This window comes from Chinchilla lanigera, unplaced genomic scaffold, assembly GCF_000276665.1.
Source record: "Chinchilla lanigera isolate Chin_1 unplaced genomic scaffold, ChiLan1.0 scaffold00012, whole genome shotgun sequence".
NCBI classification, from domain to species: domain Eukaryota; kingdom Metazoa; phylum Chordata; class Mammalia; order Rodentia; family Chinchillidae; genus Chinchilla; species Chinchilla lanigera.
This window is the reverse complement of record NW_004955413.1, coordinates 17,404,251-17,418,279: the sequence shown is the minus strand read 5'-3', so window position 1 is coordinate 17,418,279 and position 14,029 is coordinate 17,404,251. Positions and strand designations below refer to the sequence as shown.

The 14,029-nt window shown below is 39.1% G+C and overlaps 1 protein-coding gene across 11 annotated transcripts in view; it reads left to right on the top strand.

Annotated features, from left to right (window-relative positions):
- Abcc9 (ATP-binding cassette, sub-family C (CFTR/MRP), member 9) overlaps window positions 1-14,029 on the top strand; it is a 124,255-nt gene that overhangs the window by 91,941 nt on the left and 18,285 nt on the right. For all 11 annotated transcript variants that reach the window (XM_013511597.1, XM_013511601.1, XM_013511602.1 and 8 more), the window contains 3 exons: window positions 4,045-4,147; window positions 12,274-12,375; window positions 12,994-13,114. In XM_013511597.1, the coding sequence (XP_013367051.1) occupies window positions 4,045-4,147; window positions 12,274-12,375; window positions 12,994-13,114 (326 nt within the window). The remainder of the gene's footprint in view (window positions 1-4,044; window positions 4,148-12,273; window positions 12,376-12,993; window positions 13,115-14,029) is intronic.

Genomic DNA, 14,029 nt, shown 5'->3' with positions numbered 1-14,029 from the left:
CTCTGCCACCCTAGTGGCCACCAGAGGCACTTAAGTGGTCATCTGAGATCTTTCTTAGCCTTTGATCCAAATGACACCTAATGAGCAAACATTCACTTCAGATACCTCTACCCAGGTCAAGGGAAAAATCTAGAAGACATGAGCATTGTACTTATGTTTGATCGATATGCACGTGGGGAATGGACCTTAGTTCAGACTTTTCTTCTTAAGATTTCAATGATGTAATACAACTGAATATTATCAGTTAGTAGGGCAGATCACAACGTGCTAGCAAGGGGAAGGAATTCAGATCAGTTAATGAAAAATAAGTCAACCATAGAGTAAGCAAAGGATCAAGATAGAGGTAAGAGTTACAGTTTAATTATCTGAAACTTTAACCATAAAAACTTGAAAATATATGAGCTGTGTGACTTAGACAAGGGCACAATGTCAATGAAGTTAAACAAAGTAGTATTATAAGAAGAAATTGAAAGGCCAGTTGTGGTTAAAGCAGAAAAGCAGAATTAAAGGGAATTAAAAGTGCTCCTTGGGTATAGAAGCCATGAAGTGATTTGCAATCTTAACAAAAACCAAAAGGTAAAGTGCAAGAGGATGGAAGTCAGAATCCAGAGGGTTGAAGAGTGCCCTCGGAATGAGAACGCTAAGTTGGCAAGGGAGAGCTGCTCTTTCCAGAAGCATCACTGGGGTAGGAAGGGTCATTAAAGGAAGTTTTGATGATGTTTTTACCTGTAATAAGGTCATGAGCTGGACATTTTAAAAGGGAAAGTGAGGAAGTAGGGATATTGGAAGGACGGGACAACTGATGGTACAAATCTTTATAACCAGCAGACAGGGATACATTCAAGTGCCTAAGTGCAGAGATTAGCTCAGCTTGAACAGGATGTGGTCCAGAGACTGTCCGTGAAGATGCAGAAGAATGTAAATGGGTTCAGGCAGACACAGTGGAGCAGCAAGAAGTTGATGGGGTCAACCTATAAGCGTCTTTATTTTTTTCCTTGAAGAACAAAATGAGGTCATCTGAGAGTGCTGCGGACAAGAACCAGTAAAGGCATCTTGAAGGAATTGAGGAAGATTTAGAAGTAAAGAGGAAACTGACCAACAGTCAAGGTTCAATTTTTTGTGAGACACATAAGCAGGATCTAGCGTTTCTATTGCCAATTGTACATTGGAAAAAAATTATAGGTAGCTGTAAGAAGAACCTTCCATGATTGAATTATGGTTAGAAGAAATAAAGACAACTCAACTTCTCCCTAGAAGTATTCTTCCTGTACCTAGACCCAGATTTACATCTCCTAGAGTTCACTTAGAAAGCAGATATTCAATACCATAGAAACCAGAACAAGTCTTGAAATGTGGGGATGACCCTGCTGCCGTGGATAAGATTCTAGAATCTTTATGTTTGGTATTTGTGGGCAAGAAGCACACACTCTCTTTTCCATCCATCTGTTCTTTTCTTTCCACTCCCCAGGTCCCCAGAGTCCAGAGCTCTTTTGGAAAGTTAGTATTTACTGATTAGTCTTCTTTCCCTCCCCTGGTTTTAGGGTTCGTGGTGTACTCACATGGACAATGAATTCCCTCAAGTAGTTTACCACGAAAGTATCACAGTTAAATTAGACTGAGATTTCAGTGACCTTTCTTATTCTCTTTCTTTTTGTCTGACAGAATAAAGGTCTAAGAATGTTCAGAGGATGAGCTGGATGTGGATGAAAAGATACAGACTGAGTGTGTCAAAGTTTCCATTAGGAAAACAGAAGGTTTCTTGCCAACTAGAAACACACAAAAAGAATGTTCACTGCATTTCACCCCTCCCCTCTCAGCGCTGCCTCAGATTGTCTCCAGCTCCATTTACAAGCCCTTTCAGAGCTTATCTGAGACAATGCTGCACAGCTTAAGGGAAAGGAAGAAGAGTCCCAGACAAAACACTGTCAAAGTCAAATGTTTGATATTCATCTTGAGTGAGGTCCATAGGCTTTGCTCCAGCTGGCCTCATCTCGCCTCTATCACCACAGTCCACTGGGGAGAGAAACTGTCAGACTCCCTGCACACGCTCAGCTCTCTCGTTTCTGTGCGTTTGCTCCTGTTGTTCCTGCTGCTCAAAATGCGTTGGTCTCCTGTGAAATTCAGCATGTTCCCACACTCAGACCATCTTTCCTGTGCTTTGAAAACCTCAGCTTCACCTTTGGCTCTCTTCCTCCTTCATCCTATTTCTTATCATTCAGACCTTCTGATCAGTGCAGATCATCACCTTCCTTTGTGACTGAGAGCATGTTGTGTGCACTGGTGTTTATACTGTTTCGTACCATACCCACTTGTTAATACTGCGTTTAGCTCCGTCATAGATAGGGGACTTCTCCAGGAAAGCGAATGTGTCCTGTTCATACGCATATCCTCAGTCAAGCATTGTGATTCACTTAGAACTGACATTTGCTAAGTATTTCTGAACAAAAGGGTGAAAATCTACCTACCATGTATCATTAGGTACAGACAGAACAAAGCTTACATGAATTTTTACAGCTCATGTCTACTATCACGGTAAATCCTAGTCACAGTATGAAATCCCCTATCTTTTAGTTATTCACTGTATTTATCCCTAAAAGACTCATCTGGAGGGTAACTATGTCCTTGGGGTGGCTTAGTCACATCCCCGCATGCTGTCATTGAGCACAAGTCTTCCTGTGCACGGTACTTAGGTCAAGGCTACATAACTCAAAGTGAAGTAATTATTTGGCTCTGGTTGCTGAATCCTTTGATTATTATAGATCACATATTTCTGTCTGACTGAATTATCTATCTGGCTTAGCATATTGGAATGATCAGATTGATTGGAGGGCTGTCAAGTATCTGCTTTATAGGGACTTCTATGGAGTGCTTCGGTAGGCCAAGTGAACACCCCACCCAGGACTTCATTCCTTGATGCAAATGGTGGTTTATTAAAAAGTTTTTGCAATTTTACTTGAACATGGGGGGAAGTGGGGGGCGCACTTATCAGACAGGAATCATTACCCGGTTGTCACATGAAATTTGGCCCTTCCTTGCAGAATAACCCATAAGATAGGTTATATAAGACAAGCCATAATTACAGTGAGTGAGTAAACCACATTTGACTTGGCATTTCCCCAACTTCCAAGCCAGCTACTTTCCAATTTTCCATTGTTTCTGTTATTCAGGGAAAATAATTGCAAAATGAAGAGACTATTTTGGTAATTCAGAATAGATTTTTTTTTTTAACCACGTAGCATGGGTTTCTGTAACAGTAACTTGCATGTTCAGATGGGCAATTTCATTTATAAAAAAGATACAGAGTATGCATATCAAGAATGAACTTAAGCTATAACCAAAATGTGTGTGTCATGCATCCCCTTCAAAACCACAGACCAAGATCTTTTTTTATGAAATGACCATCCTTGGAAACAGCCCTAAACGTTGGTGTGTGTATACCTTATCTAACAGGAGCATTTACCATCTGTAAGGCGCCCCCCCATCCTGTTCTTAACACCCTATTTTCTTTCCTTGGTTTCCAGAAACACCAGGCAACTCAGAGTTTTTGAAGTATATATTTACCTGCTACAAATGCGTAGTTTGCTATCTTTCTCTCGCCCAACATTTCTTACCCAGCTCTTAATCATGTCATTTGGAAATGCATAGTAAATGTCATTTTTAAAAAAGGTAGAATATATTTCATCTCCCTGTAACTCACTGTGGTTTTTGTAGAACCCTTGCCACACAGGCCATGCTTGTTTTCATGGCCACAATGAGTATGTGGAAATTTATGTAATGGTCTTTAATAGGAATTTGTCATCAGAGAGACTCCTTTCCCTACTAGGGGTGTGAAAACGGAGCACACTCTCGACCTCACCGTGTTTACTAGCACTGCTTTGGAGCACGAGCAGCTGGTCTTTATTTTGAAGTGGGAGTCTAGTTACCAGTCATCCCGTCCCATCACTTCATCACTTTGTTGAGTAAATTGTGGACTAGCAAGTGTGACTGGTTTTTATTACTTCTCCTGTTGTGTGGCTAACATCATAATATTTTTGTTTTCTGCAGGCATGAAACCAGATTTAAGCAGCGAATGCTGGAACTGACAGACACAAACAACATTGCCTACTTATTTCTCTCAGCTGCCAACAGATGGCTAGAGGTCAGAACGGTACGTTCATTTCATGATTTTGAAATGGAAACCAAACAGAGAAGAGGCGTGCTGTGGAGAGGCAGACAGTTGTAAAACTCAGCCTTCCACTGAGGCAGCCTCAGCCTCACATTTTCTCGACTTTAAAATAGCTCAGGTTTGTTTATGTTACAGATGAAATTTGTCATAATGTTTTAACTAATGGCAAGACAAATAGCCCCAAAAGCAAAAATTCATTCTGTGTTCATTATAGTCTCCAGACTACCTAAGTTAATGGATTGGCAAATATTTATATAACTTCCATTTTTCTTTTAAGAGCAAATTTGACAAGTGACCAGCTGTGCTCATTTCCTTCATTTAACTGGGGAGGCCTGGAAGACATGGCAACTTTCTATGTTTCAAGCCAGTGGAGCATTGTGTTAACACAAAATGTAAAAAACTACAATTAATTGTTCATTGCTTTCTTTAGCTGCGGATGATGTATAAGAACTCGCATAAGCTCCAACCTTGCACAGACTTGCTCTAACAAATGAATTTGAGTGTCAGTTCCTGTCCATAGAGTAAGAACAAGAATATGTGCTTCATGGAGCTTTTAGGATTTAGAAATATATAAATGTCCTACTGTGCTGATTGGCAAATGCAATCAAATGTGTCTTTCAAAAGGATGGATGAAGGGGCTGGGGATTTAGCTCAGCGGCACAGCGCCTGCCTGGCAAGCGCAAGGTCGTGAGTTCGATTCCCGGTACCGGAAAAACATCAAAAAAAAAAAAAAGATGGATGAATGAATAAATGAATGGAAATAGTACCTATCCTGGTAAGTGGTTTGTAAGCTAACTGCCTGTAGTGTAAAGTAAGAGAAAAATGTGATAGACATTCTAGAAAGGAAGAAATATATTTGGCACTGTAGTCTGTAAATTCTATAGCATTAATAAGCTACTCTGATGATAATAATGAGTTGACTATAATTTTTAAATGGTTATCTGTCAGTTTTATACTATTGGAAGACCTTTATTCAGACTGATTATGCTTCCCTACTATATGAAGAGTTTCTTTTAAAATTCAGCAACCCGAGGCCCGAGGGCAGATGATAAAAGGAATTTGATAGAGTTGAAATGGGGGTGCTCAAGTTACAATCCGAGTAGTTGATTGGTAGATACAGACTGGTCTGGAATCTTGGACATCCTGTGAGCTTTAGTTATCATGATTTCTTGCTGGCTTATAAAGTTTCCTGTTTATGAGTTGCTATGCAGAAATTATTCAGTGACATAATATAACACAGCCATATTTCACAAGTTTTTAAAAGAACCACTGGTTATTGATAAGAAACGCCTTCCGTGTAGCACTGAGGGTTGGAGGGTGGCAGGGTAGAGTTTCTCAGGAACTACAGATAATATGAAGGCAAATGAAGTTTAGTTAAGATCTATAACAAGACTAAAACATTTTTCCGAGACCCTTTCCAGACCATAGCGCCTTGACTTAAACTTTCGTTTGTTGTTTATGTCCTTTTAATATCGGTGTTTTTCTCTAAGGGAAAACATCGTATGTGAATAATAGAATTAATGATGAGATAACTTAAGGAAAGATTGTTCTGGAATCATAAGGGAAAATGGTATTAGTTATCCCAGCATCTGACTTACCTAAACTTGGAGAACAAGTGTGTTTTTCCGGGGGCAAGTGCGTTTACTTTGGATATGAGGTGGGTGTCTGACCAGGACTGCTGTTTTTGCTCTTTAGCACTTCCTACTGTCAGGTTCATGGACAAGTGCTGAACCAGACTCTTCAAGCAAACCATATGTTCACTTCTCATGGCCAAAAGATGAGCTGTTAGAGTGTGCCAAGAAAGGGAAGGTCGGGACGAGTTAAAAAGAAACAGCAGTCAAACTCAAAGCATTTGAGGTTGAATAATGCTTTCACCCCCACATGAAAAAGCAGTTGAATCTACCTGAGTATAAAAGAATTCTAGTTCCATCGGCTGAACTGGCATTTTACACAGGAAGGGCAGAGTCTATCATTCATTTCACTATTTTAAAATACATGTGTTATTATGTCTCTTCTTTGTTCACAGTATATTACAACCCCTCCAATACTTGCTAAAGTAGTTTCATTACTAGAACTCTCCTTTAAAAACTAATACCAAAATTTAGGGATCATTCAGTCCCCAGTTTTGACACCCCACCCCTGGAAAAAATTTATAGTATCCTTTCCTTCTATTTCTGATAGTTCAAGGTAAATTTGGGTAAGAAATTTCATTGATTTATTGCAACATTCTAGACATATCTGCCCACAGAAGTCAAGTAAAGGTCCTCTGTGTATGATATAAGTTTATGTGGCTATGTATGTGGAACTACACACATACACACATACCCCATTTGACAACCCCTTGAGACTGAACATCAGATGGGTCAGGTTCACTTCCATTCTTTTCTGAGAACACTGAGAGTTTTAAGTAGAACCAGGTATATTTACATATAAATGCTATAATCCAAGAACACAGACCACAGTAGGAGCGCTGAATTGAGTAAGCAGATGATTTCTATTCTATCTTTTCTAATCTTTTCTCCCTATTGCACACATACTCATGACCTCATTACTACGGTGCTTCTGTGGATATGTCTGCATCGCTGGATACATGTTTTCAGTTTATAATAACTCGAGCTTGTGTCAGAAATATGGATGTTGAGATATAGGACCTTGGAGACTAGGGTGTGAACTATCTCTGAAATCTTGCAGCTGAACATAATCTGCTCTGTAAGTCATTTGAAAAAAAAAGTAGTAAAAACTTTTGTTTCCTCACTTAACCCCTTCCTTTCCATCCTTTGCTGTATTACTTAGTGAACTAAAATAAATACGTGCTTATAGCAAGTATTCCTAGGGTTCCCAAAGCAGAAACACATGAAAGTAGTACGAGGAAGATCACTGTGTTGGGTATAGATCGGAAGAAATGAGCGAGATTTCCTGGTGCAGATTCGGTGAGTTCAGAAACTCTAGTTTAGGAATTCAGAGCCTTCATGGAAAAGGGAAAGCACTCAATTGCAGAGCTCCCTGTGGTTGTTTTCCCCTTTCTTTCCTCTTCATGGGCAGTTCTACCTTTCTGAAGGAATGACGCTGCTGTTGACAGAAAATCCCAAGGAAAAGGAAGGCAAGGAGGTATGATAGACATTGTGAAATGATAGGAAACCGTTCAAGGGTAAAAGGCAACTGGGATGTGGGAAAAGAGAAGGGAAAGAAGGAGAAATTTTGTATGTATGTATATACAGGATAGCTAACATAGTTGTTCTACTGTCTTCTATTTCTTTGCTGAAAGAAACTGTTAATGAGTCCTTGACTGATCAATATTGCATGTCTCTGTTTTCACGAGAAACCACTTTGAAGATATCAATATGTAACACAACAAGCATTGTTCATTTCCTGCCACTTTGTTTGTAACTCTGTATTGTCTGTACTGTTCTTTTGCTATTTTGTAAAAGGTTGTCTGTTAATGTTTTCCTTCTTTTATTTTTATAATTAAAAAAAAGAAAGGGAAGGCAGAGAAACCAGCGCAAGACCAGTTTGTTGAATTTAGGTGACTGGACCCCATCCAATTTCTGCTAGTTACCATTTTGTGGTTGTTCTTTTGTAAATATATGTCCCTTCCTTCTTTTTCTACTCATGTCAAGGAAGTGTCAAGATAATCACAGTGCGTTGTCTTTCCCTGGGAAAAGAGTTTTCCCCCATGGAAATCAGCCTTCCTTACAATATTCATTTCATGTTCATTTTGAATTGGAAAAAATAAAGGCCCTAACACACATTAGAAAAGGACGAGCATCTAAAGGAATAAAATGGTTTGGCTGGTCGAAAAGTATCTCGGCTGTGGCCACCCGGGTTGCTTTGGCAGCAGAGGGGAACTGTTTTCCCCACGGGCTCCAAATGAAGCGGTCGCGATCACGTGCGGTGTGTCCCTGCAGCCTAACCTTTGAGCGCCGCTTACGTCCTTCGGTTCGGCTCGGCGCTCTCTCCTCATCCCTCTGCACTAAACAATTCCAGTTCTTTGGCATCAGTGTTTCCATTTGCAAAAATTGTGTAACTCTATCTAGAGACTGTCTTTCCAAGACTTTCTCTTGGTGTGTGGTGAAAGGATAAAAGAAAATTCACATGGCGAAGCCAAAAAAAGAAAAGAGAGAGAGAGAGTGCTTTAGAGTCAACATGCTGAAGGGAAAATAGTCTTCAGGGTGAACTTGCACAAGAGTCTGCGCCGTAAAACAACACAGAGCCTTTTTGTGTGTTCACAACTCCACTGTAGATAGGTGTGCAATGCTATTGCATTTTCTCTTTACATATATATCCTTCTCTAGTATACTATTCTTCCCGATACTCGGTGGGACTCTAGACAGGTATTCCTGAGAGGCACGTGAGGGAAGGAATCATGTGCTTTTCAGTTGCTATCAACTGTGTGCAGCTCTGTTTTTGATGCCATTGTGTCCCTAGAAATCTGACAAGAGGCTTCTCTCTTTGACGTGGGAGTCAAAGGCTTCTCTTCGGGAAGGAAAGATTGGATTGGTAAAATCAATCGAAGTTGTTGTTTAACATTACACACATAAAATGTCCTGTGCTTCGGCTCTCTTTTGAGGATGGGTAATTAATATACTTAGGATTATTGTTTAAACTGAAGCTCTCATTCCACCGTTTCATTCTGACAGATGAGAGCAGTTAGGATGACATGTAAGGCCTGAGCATCAGAAGTGCTGGTAGGGATCTGCCCTCTGTGTGAGCTTTTCAGACTACCAGCTCCTCCTTTCTTTATTGCCTATCAGCCGGTTTTGCTGTTCATATTATTTCTAAAGAAATGGGAAGAAGTTGAAAAGCCAAGTGGTCACTTTAGAATTCATTCAATTTGCTGACCTTAAAAGTGAAGGCAAGGTAACAATATGCAATGGAATTACAGTGGTGAACTCCTACCATCTTATCTAGTGAAACTCTGTATTATCTCTAATGATTTATTGAAGAATTATTTTCTTATTCTCTTTAATGATTTGAGCAGTCTTTCATTCCTACATCTGATAGTCTGAGCAATGTAGTTGAGGATAGCAATATGCAATGTAACAACCACTGTTGATTTGTATTAATTTGTCTTGAGACCCTGTATCACTTTGAATGTTCTTGCTTTGATTTGTTTATGTTTGTGATACTGGTCTGCTGCTACTGTTCTAATTTTTTGTTTGTTTGTTTCTCATGTACTACTCTCTTTAAAGTAAAAAAAATAGAAAACAACAGTGAAGGCAGTGGAAAATGCGGAGTGATAAAAGCTTTCCTAGAGTATTTTTCTGTATTACTGTACCTTTTGAAGAGTTTAGTGATCTCACTGTGAAATTTCTTATTAAACACTGTGCACAAAGAAGCTTTGTCCCTTATGCAGATCAAGATAAACTTCTGATCAATTGTGTTCCTAGAATTCCACCTCCTTAGAAAACATATTTTTGAATCGTAGTAATAACCCAAAAATGATCCAAAAAGCAACTACTTAGCATATTAAAAGAACAAGAATGGCATCTTCTAAAAGAACAGTATAAAAGACTGTTTTTATAATAATATAGACACTAAACTACAAACCTATTGGCTTTCAAGATGTCATAGCTATTTGAATCTTGTACATTGTAGATTTTGAAATTGGTCTCATGTCTTAAAACTTCCACTATAAAATATGCCTCAAAAAGATATATTTTCTTTTTGCTGAAGTTCCCAAAACATTGTGTCCATAACATTACCTTTACATATGAATTTAGATGTGTGTTGATTAGTGGATTAATAATACAGCATAATGATCATATCAAAAACTTCAGGAGTCATTTTGAAAATACGAGCCACATGAAAGAGACCTAGGAAGAATATACTGACTACAGTTTATTCATCAGCCTTCTCCCTCTACTTTCTTCATCTGCTTCCGCTTCTCTTGTGGCTCTTTTGCCAAGATAAGACTAAGTATTACCAAAAAATACAACTTTTAATTGAGGAAAAGCAACTTAAAATTGTCATCTAGTTGAATCTACTATTTAGTTCTATGTTCATGTAACTCCAGGAGCCCAATATAAAATGAGATAATTTCTGCTGGAATAAAATAAACAGAGAGACAGAGAGACAGAGAGAGACAGAGACAGAGAAACAGAGACAGAGAGACAGAGAGGAAGAGAGAGACAGAGAGAGAGGGACAGACTAAATGAATAATGTTTCATATTTCCTTTATTATATTTATATTAAGCCTACTGCTTAATTTTTATTTATTAAAACCCAGGGCTGGGGATTAAGCTCAGCAGCACAGCACCTGCCTGGCAAGCACAAGGTCATGAGTTCGATTCCCGGTACCCAAAAAAAAAACAACAACAACAACAAAAAAAAAGAAAAACCCAATTGTTATTTTGTTGTTTTACTATCTCAGATATGGTCTTATTCTATTGTAGACCTATTTTGATCTTGTAAAGAACACCGCAATTTCATAGCTGTGAGCTTGGTGTTCTGGGCCCCTCCCCCATTGAAATGGTAAAGTAAAAATATTAATTTAAAAATGGATAATGGAATTCATGGTTTACATCTTAGTTACTTTCCCATCACTAGTTCACAATATCCAACATCCACAACTTAAGGGAGAGATTTATTTGGGGTCACTGTGTTAGTTTGTGATCAGCTAACTCCAAGGCAGAAACAGGATGGTAGAAGGGGACGGTGGAGGAAAAGTTGCTCAGCCCATCGCAGCCGAGAAGGAGACAGAGTAGTAGCTGGGAGAGAGAGGCACCTTTCAGATCACGCCCCTAGTGACCTCCCACATCAGACCAGGCTTCACATCCTAACAGCACATTCAACGACTGAACTCATCAATGGATGAAGGGGTTTTCACTCTAGACAAGCAAATAACTAACTTAGGGTGTGGCTCGGTGATTGAACACTGGGCTAGCATATGCAAGGCCTTGGGTTTGATTTCTAGCTCCACAAGAGAAAAAAAGGAAGAGTGATTGAAGACTTCCTAACACTTACGCCTGATGCCAAGGCTCAGAATCATTGCTTTCCAATAGCTTCATCTTTGGGATAGCAATGCACCTGTGACTGCTGAAACTTAATTCATTATTTTTTATGCATTAAATATTCTATTATTGTTATTGATTCTCATCACCCAGGTGGTAATCTTTTGTTTTGTTCAGTAGGCTTAGTATATACATAATAAAGGAAATATGAAACATTATTCATTTAGTATCTCCCTCTCTCTCTCTCTCTCTCTCTCTCTCTCTCTTCCTCTATGTCTCTCTGTCTCTGTCTCTAGCTAGCTAGAGGAGGATTTCACTAATAGGAGACTTGCAAAAACTCTGGAGACTCAACTCTGAAATTTTACCTGCTGTCTGAGACAAATGATACATCAGCACGAGCATTTTTAGGCTGTTTTTCTTCCCCCAAGGATAAGACAGACCAATACCTAAGAAGACTGAGAAATGAAAAAAGAGGAAGATTTTAGGAAATAAGCAGTTGTCCCCCATCTTTCAATAGATTCTAAATTGGTCTCCGTAAACTTTTAAAATTTTGTGAAAGAGTTTATCATTGGGTCATGGAAAATTCAGATACTCAAACACATGTGTGTTCTACTCACTTATGAGCAAATGCAGCCTTTTTTTTTATTTACGTGAAATCTACTGATCTATTGCTCCACAGACTCTGAGCACAGGTAGTTGACAGAGTCCAGAGATAGATCCCATCAAGTTAGTCAAAAGCACATTTCTACAAGGCCCTTGCTATAGTACACAGGGAGCTGTGGCAATCCTGATAGATGTGCACATGAGCTCTATACTAGAAAAGCAGGTCCAAAAAGAATTGCTTAGTTGGCAGCATACTACAATATAAATGAAAAAAAAAAAAAATGAAACTCAGTATCTGATTGTGGTTTTGATACCAACTGCAGCTTAACCTCTGGTAAGGTATTTAACTTCTGAATGAGTATCTTCTTGTATATTATGAGACTGTGGCATCACTTAGGGTATTGTAAGAGATCACTATTCTGCATTTGAAGTATCCTTTCTGTAGAGCTTAATAGGGCACATGAGGAGTGGTGTGTATTTCCTTAGTGATTGCTCCCTTAAATTGGTTGAGATCTCTGGTTTAAGACCTTGGGAATAATCTTTTAACTCTTTCAGGATTATCTGGGAGCTTGCATCGTCCTCACTGCATCTATTGCCTCCATCAGTGGATCTTCCAACTCTGGGTTGGTGGGTTTGGGGCTTCTTTATGCACTTACAGTAAGTATGGATGAAGATCACCATACAAATACATGAATACGTCAATGTATTTGTTATGTGCTGCAAACATATAGTAATAAAAATATTTTTTTAAAAAAGACAATCCCTCTCCTTCTATATGGTGTTGAAGAAACTTATTATCACCTCTCATGGATGCGAGAAAAGTTTGAATGTTTAACTACCCAAAATCTTGAGAAGATTCAACCCCAAATTTTACATTTTTGGATAGCTTAGATTCATTTCTGATCTTCCAAAACAATTGTTAAAAAACTTCCCAAACTCCACAGTTGAAAGCCCTTCCTGAGATCTCTACCCTGAGTTGTTCATAGTCCACTCGGGGGCAATAAAGTAAGTGTAAATATGAATGAGGCCAAATAGAAGTCCTCTCCTGGGGATTATCAGAGGAAAGTTCATAAAACAGTGACAACCCTAAAGGAAGAATGGAGCCTTGGCCAACACAGCCATGACGCTCTCCCCAGTCTCTGACAATAGGAAGCACTTGTGCCTTATGCCACGTAATGAATGCTGTGTAAGCCATGTGATCCTCAGATATACAGTGATTATGAAAATTGCTTCCTCTGATACTAAGCATGCTCATTTCTTTGTCACCTGACACAGATAACCAACTATTTGAATTGGGTTGTGAGGAACTTGGCTGACCTGGAGGTCCAGATGGGAGCAGTGAAGAAAGTGAACAGCTTCTTGACCATGGAATCTGAGAACTATGAAGGCACCATAGGTATTGTTTTGAATACTATTTTGTTTCGCTTGCATATTTACTTTAAATAAATATCGCTTGCATGTCAGGCACAATGTTGATTTGCTCTTGTTTTCCACTTCAGCATTCCTCTTGCCCTGATTTTGCTTGACTGCCACACCCTAAAAGATATGGCTATTGGACACCTGAAAAGTCTTGGACACAACTAGAGTCCATGTAGATATTATTTAATAATATTTTAAGAGAGTTATAAAAATATTTGGGCTTTATTATTATAATTGGTGACGTAAATTGTTTGCTATTGTATTTTCTTTCTCAAGACCTATTAATTTAGATTTCAAGAAACTTGATGGATATGCATGCCTATCATACCAGCATTCCAGGAAGCTGAGGCAGGAGGATCACAACTTAAAACCCAGCGAGGCAACTAAGCAAAACCATGTCTCAGAATGAAAAGAGAGCTGAGGATGTAGCCCTGGGTTACATCTTCAGTACTACTGAGGGGGAGGGGGTTTGGATTTTAAAATATAAAACAAGATTCTCAACTCTACTAGAGCAAAACTGGCAGGAGATTCATTGCTGAAGATAGATTTTTTTTAAATAGAAATCTCAAAATTAAAATACACATATTTGCCTAAATCCCACAACAGCTTTCTACCTGCTCGAGGACAAACTCCAGATAACATAGCTAAGTCTAAGAGACCTTTTATTATTGAACCTTGACCACCTAACTGGTCTCAGTTCTTAGCATCCATCTCTCACTTTGGCCACACGAAGATGCTATCCCTTCTTTTCATCTTTGTTCTGCTCTTCAGCAGATTTGAAACATTTTCTCAGCTCTCATCCTTTGAGATTCATTTCAGGCATCTCCTCTTTTTGGGGACACCCCTAGAACACACAGGTCACCACATCCTGGCCCTTAGGCATCGTGGTGGC